This window comes from Triplophysa rosa, linkage group LG15, assembly GCF_024868665.1.
Source record: "Triplophysa rosa linkage group LG15, Trosa_1v2, whole genome shotgun sequence".
Classification (NCBI taxonomy): Eukaryota; Metazoa; Chordata; class Actinopteri; order Cypriniformes; family Nemacheilidae; genus Triplophysa; species Triplophysa rosa.
This window is the reverse complement of record NC_079904.1, coordinates 5,044,379-5,056,703: the sequence shown is the minus strand read 5'-3', so window position 1 is coordinate 5,056,703 and position 12,325 is coordinate 5,044,379. Positions and strand designations below refer to the sequence as shown.

The following is a 12,325-nucleotide window of genomic DNA, read 5'->3' as shown; positions in this document are numbered from 1 at the left end:
TACGTGTGACGTCAAATAAGTTGTTGAATTTGAAAGACGGGCGCGATTTTCATCAGCTGTGAGAGTTTATCTCTAGTATAATTCAAATTCTTTACATTACTCAATATTTACTGTTATTTGTTTCATCGGCTCGTGTTGTGTTGTTATTTATTAAGATTGTGTATAAAGATTGATGTTTTGTTTTTCGTATAATGGTAATATAAACAAATTAATATTTCAATTTTAGGGAAATGGAGACCAAAAAAGAATCGCCGTGTGTCTTGAAAACGCCTTGCAAACCTGCAAAAGTTAAAAGTCCAGGTAGTGATTTTTAAGCGTTACATTTTCTGGATTAACAATAGTTCGTTGTGCTACGATTTCAAACTAGCTTCATTTTTTTGAGGTTTCCTTGTCATTGAAACGACTTTACAGCCCATCCACACGTGTTTGTTTGTTTATATGTTAAGTATGATAGTAAATAATGTATTAAACGTGTAATTTGTTAATAGCCAGTGCATGTGGAACCCCAGTCACCATACCAGCCTCTCCCTTTATGAAGAAGCTTGGCTGTGGAACTGGAGTCAACGTGTATCTCATGGACAGGTAGACGCTTATTTCATCCACTATTGCTACTCTATATTAGTGAAATGGAAAAGTTTAAACTTATATTTATGTTTACATAAGGATGGGAAAGCAGGCTCATTCCCCATGGGCTATTAAGAAGATCAACAGCAAGTGTGCAAAAAGTCAGATGAATGTCTATAAGAGGCGTCTGTGTGATGAGGCGACGATCTTAAAAGACCTGCACCACCCCAATATTGTTGGTAAATATTTCGTGCATTGACTGGGTTAAATTGGATTTAGAATAGTATTTACAACCCATTTACTTTAATCTAACCTTTTTCAGAGATAAGATGTTGCATAAAGAAATAATTAGGTTTATTTATAGAGTTTATGCATCATTATTTAGATTTTTTGCATAATAAAATCTGCACCTATAATTTGTGCCTATTAAAGTCTAGTATGAACCTTTCAGCAAAGTCTCAATTTTTTTTATTCAGACATAACTGATCTTTACTTTGTCCAAACTCAGGTTTTAGAGCATTTACCACAGCAAAGGATGGCTCTAAGTGTTTAGCGATGGAGTACGGTGGAGAGCAGTCTTTGAACGATCTCATCGAGAAGAGGAGATCGTTCAAGAGGAGATCGTTCAAAGAGGAGATCGATGGCCTACAAGCATTTCCAGTGGCCACCATTGAAAAAGTGGCTCTTCATGTTGCACGTGGATTACAGGTATGAATGTCACATATGTTTTTAATATTGCTATCTGGCTGTTTCACATGTTTCTTTTCTTGTCATTGCGTAGTTTCACACTCCTACTAATGTATTATTGTGTTTGCTCAGTACCTGCACAATGAGAAGAAGCTTTTGCATGGGGATATGAAATCATGCAATGTTGTAATAAAGGGCGACTTTGAGAGCATCAAAATCTGTGACGTTGGCGTATCTCTGCCGCTGGATGAAAACATGCAAGGTAAACATTTCAGCATTATGTCCATCCCATTCTTTAATGATGCTTTTAGATGTTTCTAAACTTTTTTTCATGTTCCTCAGTGAGTCATACAAAGGCCCATTACATTGGAACCGAGCCATGGAAGCCCAAAGAAGCTCTGGAGGATGGAGTCATCACGGATAAAGCTGATATCTTCGCATATGGGCTCACTTTGTGGGAGATGATGACTCTTGCTGTTCCTCACCTGGAGATGCTGGACACTGAGGATGATGATGATGGTAAAGTTTGGGAACTGCTATTTCCATTAGATGATTGAAATCACATTTTTAAGTGGTGTTATGACAGATCACGTCTTTGTCTCAGATGACTCCTTTGATGAGGATGACTTCGATGAAGATGCATATTATAAAAGGCTTGGTACTCGACCGCCCTTGGATTCATCCACTCTGGGAGGAGGTTATCAGAAGATGGTGGAGCTCTTCTGTCTCTGTACAGAGGAAGACCCTCACAAAAGACCCTCAGCTGCTCACATTGTTCAGGCACTGGAATCCAACACCCAGCTGTCTGACAAAGGCAGTGAGGTTATTGTAATCGATTAATGGTTTATCTATATCCTTGTCTATCTAAAATATGTATGTTGTTGGTGTTTTTCTATAATTTTACTTTGTAGACTGTTTCTTTGTCACATTGTAAATACTTTTCTGTTCATTATTTAATCTTGTTACATATGTTTTTGTGTACTTATGGACATCCTAGAGACTGTAGTCTAGTGGTTGCAATGCAATTTAAATTAAATGGTTTCTGTATTTGAACTGTTGTCCTTTTGTATAAAATCTGCACACATGCTCGGTTAAATGTTATATGAATTAAATGAATACGAGTAGTTGACAGAGTTCATCATCTGAAACAGTTGTTAATTTTATAAACAAGGTCACATTGAGATTGCACAGAAATAACAGGACCATTTAATATAAGAGTACAGATAAAAATTTAAAAACAAAAATAGTGTCATTTAATGTTATCCAATAACAGGTTACTGAATATACTGTAGCTAACATAAACTAGCATTTTTTTTCTTTGTTAGTTCATGCAAATACAATAGTTCATTGATCATTCGTATAAGTTCATTGTGCCTAAGTTCATGTTGTCGCTGTCCTTCCAAAACCTTGGATGTCCAAATTTGCTGTTTTTTAGAAAATGGAAAAAAACACTTTTTTAAGTGTTTGAATACTGTTGCCAAAACAAAGTGGCCAAGCAAATTTGAATACTTTTTATGGACATTTACAAAACCCAGTGACAAACAAAGGGTGAAAAATAATGATTTAAGGAAAAAATAAAATCATAAAACATGGAGATGTGAGGTTTTGGAAAGACAGCAGCAATGTATTAAATAAATGTAAATGTTACCCGATACAATGCTTGATTTTAAATATGTATTAGTAAATGTTAAAATTAACTTGGCTGTAGCCATATTGTGAATTTGTAGCTCACAATAAATAATGTAATTGTTAAAAAATGAAAACTGTGTTTTTCATATGAAATGTACTTTAATTTGAAATATAGGTGGGTAAGAACAGGGCAAATTGTTACAAGGCAATACGGCAATGCTGTTGTACGTCGGTTTTTAACATTGTTCAAAGCCCTTTTACATGTGTTTTTTAATCCAATATATTTTTGCTTTAGCGCTAGCGTTCAAATACATTAGGACACTAAATAAATTATATATTTATTAATAATATACATTTAAACAAATGCGTAAAACAATGCTTTGCTGTTACCTTTTTTCACTATGACAAGAATGTTTCCTGTCCACTTAAATTTAATCTTTGTAGATTTTGCTGAAAAGTTTGTAATTGCAATAATAATAGCAGGTACTTTTAGGACAATATGCCCAGCATAACACAAAATTTCAGGTATGTCCAGCCAAGGTACATTTAGTTAAAAGTACCCACTGGATTAAACTATGAGAACTTGCCCCAGTTTCACTATTCAATGTTTGTTTACATTTATGAACAAATTCTTTTGAATGATTCATAAAGGAAATTGAGAAACGGTAATCGTTCACAATGAGTGAAGTACAAAACATGAAGATTAAAAACATTTATTTAAAATATATACAAAGTCAAAACCCAGGAACAGTTGGTTATCTTACAACATCTTAACAAAAGAGGAAGCTGATTGTTGAAGTAACGTTGAAATTTTCCAAAACAAGAACTTTAAGGCGCTGCTGGTTAATAAAGCCAACATTTTTGCTACTGTAGCTTTTTTAAAAACAACTCGCATTGAAAACCTCAGTCTGTACATAACAGTAGAACAGATCTTCTCAGACTCATCAGAAATCATTTGAACATCAAACACAATTTTCTTTTATCTATTAAAAACATCCTCAACACAAACTTCAACAAATGCTTAAAACCTAGACAACACGTTTCTTTAACTAACAAAGTTATACACCAGAAACGTTGGAGTCCCGCAGTACTTTGTGGCAAACAGCTTTCCTTCTGGTGTAGGGTCAGAAAATGCAGTTTCCTCTTTGGTCAAGTGACATCCATACATGAAAGTCGTCCTGAACAGAACACAAACAACAGTCTCTTACACAAGTATTCATTTAAATGTTATCCATGTTATAAACATCACTAGGAATGTTTGGTACCTGACAGTGTCCAGGAGACGTGTTGCGATGCTCTTCCGTCTCATCAGACTGAAGACCCAGATACGGCTGACACCACAAATGGCTTTATCTGGGACAGTAGAGCAGCACCAAGCTCTGTGGTGCTCCATAAAGTCCTCCTTGTTCATGTCTTTAGGATTCTCGGATTGCTCCAACACCCGAAATGCCTAGATGACAAGTGCTTAGAACCTCACCTGACAGCCGACAAGTGAAAACGTCCATTTAACATGAATACTCACCCGTCTAATGTTTTCAGCCACCAGACAGCCCACCACCATTCTGTCACTGTTAATGAAGAGATAGGTTTTAGCCGAGCTAGGGCTACTGAGGGTCACCTGCTGGAAGCCCAGTTCACTGTCTGCAATACGCCTCACGTCCTCTGCCTGGAACAGAGAAGTACTTTTAAAACATGCATGTGTGGAGATGAAAAAAATAAACGAGAATGAGCCACTGACCTTTTTAATTGCGTATTTTGGATCATCAGGCAGAACAAGAATAATCTTTCCGTCCCAAAACTCTGCAACAACCCTCTCTTTTTTCCATCCCTAAAAAAAGATAACGCAGTTCATCCTTCATGCAGCATTGATATGTTTTCATAATCTAATAATGACGAATCTTATGAACAGCATTGATGTTTTCTTTATTAAAGCTCACCACAAACTTGATGGTGTCCAGGAAGCGCTGATGGAACTGTGTGTGCTGGAAGTTATCCTCTGGACTGTCAATACTGTACAGCATGCCACAGGAACTGCATGTGGTAGCTCCAAACTGCTTCTGACCGGCATCCTGCATAGCACATTACACATTATCCAATCATTTATGAGATAAGAAACCAGACTTGTTTTACGCCATTAATTATACTTTTAACTTACAATGACAAGCTGGTTGTCTGTTTGTTTCTTTTTATCCCGTCGCATGACATTTCTCTCTTTGGCTTTAGAAGCAGGAGTAGCAGTCAGTGTCGATGGAGTGCCGCTGTTTTGTGGCGGTGACAACAACCCTTTCTTCTGTGATCTGAAAACAATTACAATAATGACAACTTGGAGGCTAAATCAAGACCTTTGAAGAAAAAAATGTTTTCATATTTTGAGCGTCTTAGTTTCAAAATGTTGTTTAGTAAGTTAATATTTGAGACCAAACATTGTCTTACCTTTTAGAGCCAAAGATAGGATACACAGACGAATCTTCTAAAAACAAGAATAAATATTTTTAATATCAGGAATTGCTGTCTTATAAAACATTAAAAAAAAATGATTTTTTAATTATGAGACAGAAAATGTTGAAAAAGAAATTTCAGATTTGAGGATCTTGCCTTCATCTAGCGAGCTGTTATGATCTGGTGGGGGTACGTCAGTCACATCAAACACAGAATCACTTATTGCATTTGCCTCCTGGAAGACATTTTCAGGTTGTAACACAGGTGCCAAAATCTTCACATCTGAAGGCATTAGACGACGATTCAATAACCTACCTGGCTACCAGCTTCAGAGCAGAAGGATTGGTTAGGGCTAACGGATCTCCTCAGAACCACCTTTAATTCCTTAGTAATGCCATGGACATCCGCCAGGACACGAGGGGAGAGTTGTGTGGGCTCTGTCACTTTTGTTGAATCGCTGCACTCTGCATCTTCATCGGTGGCATCTTCAATTGGCGTTTTAGGCACTTCAAGTTGTTTCTTCAAGAAGACAGCCCGACGGACCGGGGAGTGTTCTCGCACCACCTCTCTGTCCTTCAAGGGTTTGCAAGAGTTGGATTTCTCATAGCTCGATGACTTTTTGAGCTTTGTGCTCCGTGCCGATTTTTTAAACATTGATGTTGGCTTCTTTCCGGTGCCGAAGAAAGCTGCTCCCACAACAAGTTTGGGTTTGCCTTTAGATTTCATACTGCTGAATGTGAGAGGCGCACGAACACTTTCCACCACAGCATTTGGTGGATCTGTTTTCCTGTCAGATGGACTTTGCCCCTTGGGTTCAGCAGTAAAGTATCCTTTCAGGTTAGACTGTGGCCGAGTGACTTTGACTTTCTGTTGAACATTTCTTTGAGGTTTTTTAACAGGATTTCCAGCAGATGAAGGGGGTCTCGGTGGGTCTATGCTAGGGACTGACGGTGGTGATCTGACTTCCTTCAGCAGTTTCCGCTCAAGAGGAGTGAGGTAGAGAGGTTTCTGCTTGCTGTAAAAAGATCCGGCACCCAAGGCAGCTTTGCGTGGAGAGGCTCTTCTCGGAAGGTTTTCCAAAGATGATGTCCTACACATCTTTTTGGGTGTACTGGGAGACTGTGGTGAGACTTGAGTCTTCTGAGGAGATGTCAATGAGACGGCAATGTTCTCTTTCTGATGACTGGCCCTTTTCCTCGGGCTTCGTATTTGCTTTTTAGATCGGTTACTGAAGGGTTAAATGTAAAATATAAAGTAAGAATGATATAAAGTAGTTCAAGACTCTGTAAAAATGTTACAAAAAACGTTCTTTTATTTGACAAAACTGAATGCCATTAAGTTACTTACCTCTCAACATCAGGAGAGCTGTGCTTTCTTTTTCGGGACAACATCTTCAAAACGCCTAAAACGGGGAATCGACAATAATCAAATACGTATAAAATAGGTTCAGATATTAAAGTCGACCTTTCAAAATTAAAAATAAAGCTTGATACTGTTCATAGCATAATTTAGCGCGAAAAGTATAACGTTACCGCGCCACTTCTCAAACACCTCACGATACACTAAGGCTTAAGCTACCGGAATATAACGTTACGTTAATTCTCTCATAACCCCAAAATAATCATGTAATGTTAAAAACTGTCAAAAAAACAAAAGCTCACAAAAAAATCTCTCAGTGACGTTGATTTTGTACCTTATTCTATGAACATATCCAACAACCAATCGTCATCAAAAACTAACTAACGTTAACTTACTCGTAACACTGCAAACTGAGGTAAACATTTAATAAAAAAACTTACCGCGCACAATAAATTCTGTCTGCAAAGTTGTATCAATATAAAGCACTGATGAACTAAACAACAAATCTCCCTCAGTTCCTTTTCTCCCGCGGTCTGTTTTAAAACAGCGCGCCAAACTTGTGTAACTCACTAGTGGGTGGCACACACGGAAACGGAAAGCGCGTACGTGGATGACAGCTTCCGGTAATGTGGTCAGAATGGTCGTTGCGAATGGTACACATGACATGCGCCTCTGAAACAGATCAGTTTATCTGTCTGATGTGCTCGGTAGTTTGTTGAATCTGTAGGTGTGGCCTTCTAAAGGTTGTGTCTCTGAGGAAAGATGGTGTTTTACTTTAAGAGCGCAGGTGAGTTGCGCATTGTTTGTCTTTTGTTTTAAGACAAGACAAGAGCTGTGTTCGATTTCATGCGGCGCTGCGCATACCGATCGACGGATGATAGTAAAGTACCGCGAGAACCTTTCAAAAGCAGCGCTCTAGAATCGCTCGCGCAGTACTTTGATGTCATACGATGATCGTTGTGCGCAACGCTGCTTGATGCTGTCAACAACGAGTATACATTGTTTAGCTGTGAAGTACATAGCGCTGATTCGTGCAGATTGATATTTGACATACACCTTTGATGTGTTACCTTGTGTTTTAGTACAATAAAGCAAAAGATGGTGTGGTTTGTTATTAGTGCTTTGTAATAACTGCTGCTGTCGTTTATAGTTGTCGAACCGCCCCATACAATCTACATGGGTAAAGACAAATATGAAAGTATGTACTGATCCTCTTATTAATAATACTTAAGTAGGCTACTGTCATTCTGTACGTGGATAGTAACAGTTTTTTTTTCAATAGATGAAGATCTTATAAAGTATGGATGGCCTGAGGATATTTGGTAAGAAATATTTGCATTTACATTTAGTCATTTAGCAGACGCTTTTATCCAAAGCGATGAAAACATTTATAAATGACAAATATGTCATTTATTTGACTAAAATTGGGTGTTTCTGTCAGTTGAGCCCATTAAAGCAAATGTGAATTGTATGTATAGTGATGATAATTGTAAAAAGAATATAGTTACAATATCTAGACGTCTTATAGTTCACGTGTATCTTCATAAATGTTTCCGTGTGGTTCCAGGTTCCATGTAGACAAGCTCTCATCTGCCCATGTATATCTCAGAATGCCAAAGGTATTTAGTATATAATATCTGTTCATGTTATGTTTATAATTTTTTCTATGCTGCATAATTTAAAAAATGATTACAGGGTAAGACGATGGAAGACATACCAAAAGAAGTCTTGATCGACTGTGCTCAGCTGGTGAAAGACAACAGCATTCAAGGTACATGGACTGGACAATGATGACAGAATCCCAGAAAGTTCCTTTGAGATTGTTTTATTTTTTTTACAGGTTGCAAAATGAACAATATTAATGTTGTCTACACACCATGGAGCAATCTGAAAAAAACTGCAGACATGGATGTCGGGCAGATAGGCTTTCATCGGCAGAAAGAGGTACAGAGACATTTGCAATATTAATTATATCCTCCAGATAATGCACTATCTATTTTTTATACAACTTTTTCTGTAAATTATATTTCATTCTGCTGTATATAGCACATACCTTGTACATACAATAGTCTATTCTTATTTTTTACTTGTACATATTTACATACACACATAGCTTTACTCTCTATATCTTTACCTTATGTTTATTGTATTGTATTGTATTTCTTAATTTTTTTATACCCATAGGCCCTTATTTAAATCATCTGTGTACTGTATTCTATTGTGTTATGGTCTCTGTGTACTGTTGTTGCTGTTTCTGTGTTCTGGATGCTCCTGTCACCAAAACAAATTCCTTGTATGTGCAAACATACTTGGCAAAAAAGCTCTTTCTGATTCAGATTTTTTACAATTTGCTTGAATTGACGAAAGTCTTATAATTCTAATTTGTTTTTACATTTACGGTTGCTGATGAAACACCACAATATCAACAGGTGAAAATTGTGGCAGTAGAAAAGAAAATCAACGAGGTCGTAAACAGGCTGGAGAAAACAAAACAGGAACTTTATCCAGATCTTGCAGCTGAGAAGGAGAACCGGGACAGAGAGGAGAGAAATGAGAAGAAGGCTCAGATACAAGAACAGAAAAAGAAAGAGAAGGACGAAATAAAGAAGAAGAAGGACATGGAAGACTTAAGGTGCTGTGCCTGGGATAATAGATGGAATCTCATTTGAAATACACATCTGAACTTGCACTTCCCACATACTTCGGACAAGCGGAGTGATAAAAACACTGAAATGTACTTGTGTTGTTATACTAAATATTAGCACTCCTGGTATGCCTGTTGGCCAAACAAAAACTTTGTAATGATTTTTTTTAATAGAAGAAAAGATATTTTTATATCACAGTCAGTACTCTTACACATGTTATTTAAAAAATGAAAAAGTGTTTTTGTCTATTTGCACTTTGTGAATCAACATTTATTTTCTGTTCTTACATTTAACATCTGTTTTGCGTTTTAGGAATTATACATCACTTATGCAGAGTGACAACATGACCACAAATGAGGTAACGTCCTTACAGCTCAATATTTTGTGGACAATATGACGGATGATTACATCTGAAATTCATAACATGATATTTGTCTCTACAGGATGGCTATGATTCAGATGACTTCATGTAAAATAAATGGAATAGGTTTGCAACAAATAAGAACCAACATTATTTCTTCCAGTATTTTTATGTTTGTCAGACATGTTCAGGGAATGTCCTGGTGCACAGGAGGCATTCGAAATGAATGAACTTGCCTTCTGTGTTTTAAAACCAGTTTTTGTGCCAACACAGCACAATGTCCGGAACTTACTGGAACAGCTGGCCCAATAATTCCCCCTAATACAATAAAGTCATGTGAAGAGTGTTTTGTAAATGACACGATTAAGTCGATCGCTCGTTTAAACTGATTAGAAATCTGAATGTTTGAACAATTGTTTTTGGAGTTTTGATAGTGAAGATGTTCACTGTGGAATGCGTTAGGTAAGAACTGATGAGGTATTTATGCTTATAAATGATATAGCTTTCTGGAGTGATATAGTAATTAAGCAACACGTGATTACACAATTTTTTCGCTTTTTTGCTGTTCTGAAATAAAATAAATCTTTGACTTTTTCAGTTCAGTATTTTTCTCTTGTTTACCTTCAACTTACACTATTATTCAAAAATTTTAGAGTCACTTGTTTGAAAAGTTTCTCATGATCTTAAAGGGACCGTTAACCAAAAAATGAAAATTGTCTTAATTTACTCACCCTCAAGTTGTTCCAAATCTGTATAAATGTCTTTGTTCTGATGAACACAAAAGAAGATAATCTGAAGAATGTAGGAAAGCAAACAGTTCTGGGGCACGTTTGACTACCATTGAAATTTTTCCTACTATGGTTGTCAATGGTGACCAAGAGCTGTTTGTTTCAAGCATTCTTCCAAATATCCTTCTCTTGTGTTCATCAGAACAAAGACATTTAAATCGATTTGAAACAACTCTGGGTTAAGTAAATGATGACAGAATTTTTATTTTTGGGTAAACTGTCCCTTTAAAATGATTTAATATGAAGGTTTATGCTTAACTGTTTGAAATTATTTTGGGAGCCAAAAATAAACTTGTTAACATATTAATTTCTCTCAACTACAATTTTAACAAAAAATATTTTTGGAATGTGAAAAAAGCAGTCAATGGTGGAAACGACTTAATACTGTTTGAAAAGCTCAGGGTGAGACCTCAATTTTAGCATTTTAGACAATGCTAAAATAATTTTCACATGCATTTTCTTCAATCTAACCACCATACCCATACATTTGTGTAATTTCGTAGGTTTGGTGAGTTGACATAAAATGTGGCTAATAATGTGACTATTATCTAAAAAATAAAAACAAGCGACCAAATTTTTATGTGATTCAGACTGACTTTGAATTCTCGAATTCAATATTAGCAAAACGTGTTGCTAGACAAAAGCAATGTCAGCATCGTACACCAGATGGCAGCATTTCGCTGCAAGAATTTTAAAAAATTTCACCTTGCAACTATTTGACAGCTTCAAACATTAAAAAGCATTTCTGTTTTAAGATTTGTGATTTTAGCTGCTGGTCTGCTGCTGATTAGAACAATTGCATATTTAAGGTTTAATACTGTATATTTATTAAGCCCTTGTTTTTAAGAAATGCGTTACATATCTTCTTTTGTGTGTGTGTGCATATATATTCTCAGTTTACAATAAATATTTTTATGTAATTCAAGGCCTTAGAAGACCAAATCAGTTTACAATAATAATAACAAGATTATCTATGTCATGGTTCAGCGGAGAAGCTGCTAACAGACCACATCCTAAAAATAGCAAGAACAGTTTCATGGTACAGACAGACAGAAATTAATGGATTTTTTTTACAAAAGTGGCGTCTCTGGACCAGGCTGGAAAATATGACCTTGGATTACCACCTCAGATGTCCTTCGCTGGTCGGATGTTTCTGGTTTGTGTTTATAGGAAAAATTCAGTCACATTCTCTTTTAGCCAATGGAATGACTCTATTATAGAAGGGACCTTTCCAAGTACGCACTTACAGTGAATCACTTGTATTAAAGCTAATTGAATTAGACTGGAAGTAACATTGTCTCAGTATAACAATATTACTGAGATTGTTTTGTGAGGATTAGTAAAATGCGTTTTTTTCTGTAACATTACACATAATCAGTGAATAGGAATAATTCTGAACAATAATAGCAAAAGGATCCATGTATTTGTTGTTTTGGACTATCAGACCATATATACACACAACTGATGCATGGCTAATGTTAACAGAAGAGAAAACTTCCTCGAACCCCAACACACAAGTCCAAACCAATCATCTGCCGTCACAGTCAGGTTAGACCTCCTCTGCGTGGCTGGGGGCCTGCCATACGTAACCTGTCAGCCCCATTAACCTCATGTTTAGAAAAAAAGGTCTCTAGCTGTGGGGCGTGAACCAGGCTCTGTCAGCTACACTTCACATCTTTTCTGGCTATTAACACATACCACCACCACAACCGTTTGCACAGACCACACACAAACATATTGAAGAGAGAACCGCGGATCACCGCACAAATTATAAGGGATGTGCCTCTACTGTGATCTTCTGAAAACGCCAGGCCAGCTGGAGCCTTCAACAAAAGCAAACAAGGTCATAAAAG

General features: G+C 36.7%; 3 protein-coding genes across 4 annotated transcripts; 2 read left to right on the top strand and 1 right to left on the bottom strand.

Annotated features, from left to right (window-relative positions):
* The first annotated feature begins 14 nt into the window (after nucleotides 1–14).
* On the top strand, nucleotides 15–2,977 carry pbk (PDZ binding kinase). 2 transcript variants are annotated; one of them, XM_057353295.1, is made up of 8 exons: nucleotides 15–75; nucleotides 227–300; nucleotides 489–582; nucleotides 664–803; nucleotides 1,073–1,272; nucleotides 1,384–1,513; nucleotides 1,594–1,770; nucleotides 1,856–2,977. In XM_057353295.1, the coding sequence occupies exons 2-8, from the start codon at nucleotides 231–233 to the stop codon at nucleotides 2,089–2,091; spliced, it is 1,047 nt and encodes a 348-aa protein (XP_057209278.1). In that variant the 5' UTR covers nucleotides 15–75; nucleotides 227–230; the 3' UTR covers nucleotides 2,092–2,977. The 2 variants fall into 2 exon arrangements, with proteins under 2 accessions (XP_057209278.1, XP_057209279.1); XM_057353296.1 differs by having other exon boundaries at nucleotides 29–58.
* Nucleotides 2,978–3,590: 613 nt separating this feature from the next.
* Nucleotides 3,591–7,245, bottom strand: esco2 (establishment of sister chromatid cohesion N-acetyltransferase 2). Its single transcript, XM_057353870.1, has 11 exons — nucleotides 7,119–7,245; nucleotides 6,667–6,721; nucleotides 5,635–6,547; nucleotides 5,476–5,554; nucleotides 5,314–5,350; nucleotides 5,036–5,177; nucleotides 4,818–4,949; nucleotides 4,619–4,708; nucleotides 4,403–4,546; nucleotides 4,146–4,330; nucleotides 3,591–4,058 (listed from the first exon to the last, which is right to left on the bottom strand). The coding sequence occupies exons 2-11, from the start codon at nucleotides 6,708–6,710 to the stop codon at nucleotides 3,926–3,928; spliced, it is 1,899 nt and encodes a 632-aa protein (XP_057209853.1). The 5' UTR covers nucleotides 6,711–6,721; nucleotides 7,119–7,245; the 3' UTR covers nucleotides 3,591–3,925.
* A 45-nt stretch (nucleotides 7,246–7,290) lies between these two features.
* ccdc25 (coiled-coil domain containing 25) lies at nucleotides 7,291–10,281 on the top strand. Its single transcript, XM_057353872.1, has 9 exons — nucleotides 7,291–7,465; nucleotides 7,829–7,876; nucleotides 7,961–8,000; nucleotides 8,246–8,297; nucleotides 8,374–8,449; nucleotides 8,519–8,622; nucleotides 9,108–9,310; nucleotides 9,636–9,681; nucleotides 9,767–10,281. The coding sequence occupies exons 1-9, from the start codon at nucleotides 7,441–7,443 to the stop codon at nucleotides 9,794–9,796; spliced, it is 624 nt and encodes a 207-aa protein (XP_057209855.1). The 5' UTR covers nucleotides 7,291–7,440; the 3' UTR covers nucleotides 9,797–10,281.
* Nucleotides 10,282–12,325: the final 2,044 nt, after the last annotated feature.

Coding starts and splice junctions, on each gene's coding strand:
- pbk (XM_057353295.1), top strand. CDS start 231: ATGGAGACCAAAAAAGAATCGCCGTGTGTCTTGAAAACGCCTTGCAAA. Junction 301..488: donor TGCAAAAGTTAAAAGTCCAG/GTAGTGATTTTT, acceptor ATTTGTTAATAG/CCAGTGCATGTGGAACCCCA. Junction 1,273..1,383: donor ATGTTGCACGTGGATTACAG/GTATGAATGTCA, acceptor GTGTTTGCTCAG/TACCTGCACAATGAGAAGAA.
- esco2 (XM_057353870.1), bottom strand. CDS start 6,710: ATGTTGTCCCGAAAAAGAAAGCACAGCTCTCCTGATGTTGAGAG. Junction 5,351..5,475: donor TAACAGCTCGCTAGATGAAG/GCAAGATCCTCA, acceptor TCTTGTTTTTAG/AAGATTCGTCTGTGTATCCT. Junction 4,950..5,035: donor CAGACAACCAGCTTGTCATT/GTAAGTTAAAAG, acceptor TGTGCTATGCAG/GATGCCGGTCAGAAGCAGTT.
- ccdc25 (XM_057353872.1), top strand. CDS start 7,441: ATGGTGTTTTACTTTAAGAGCGCAG. Junction 7,877..7,960: donor GGGTAAAGACAAATATGAAA/GTATGTACTGAT, acceptor TTTTTTCAATAG/ATGAAGATCTTATAAAGTAT. Junction 8,001..8,245: donor GGATGGCCTGAGGATATTTG/GTAAGAAATATT, acceptor GTGTGGTTCCAG/GTTCCATGTAGACAAGCTCT.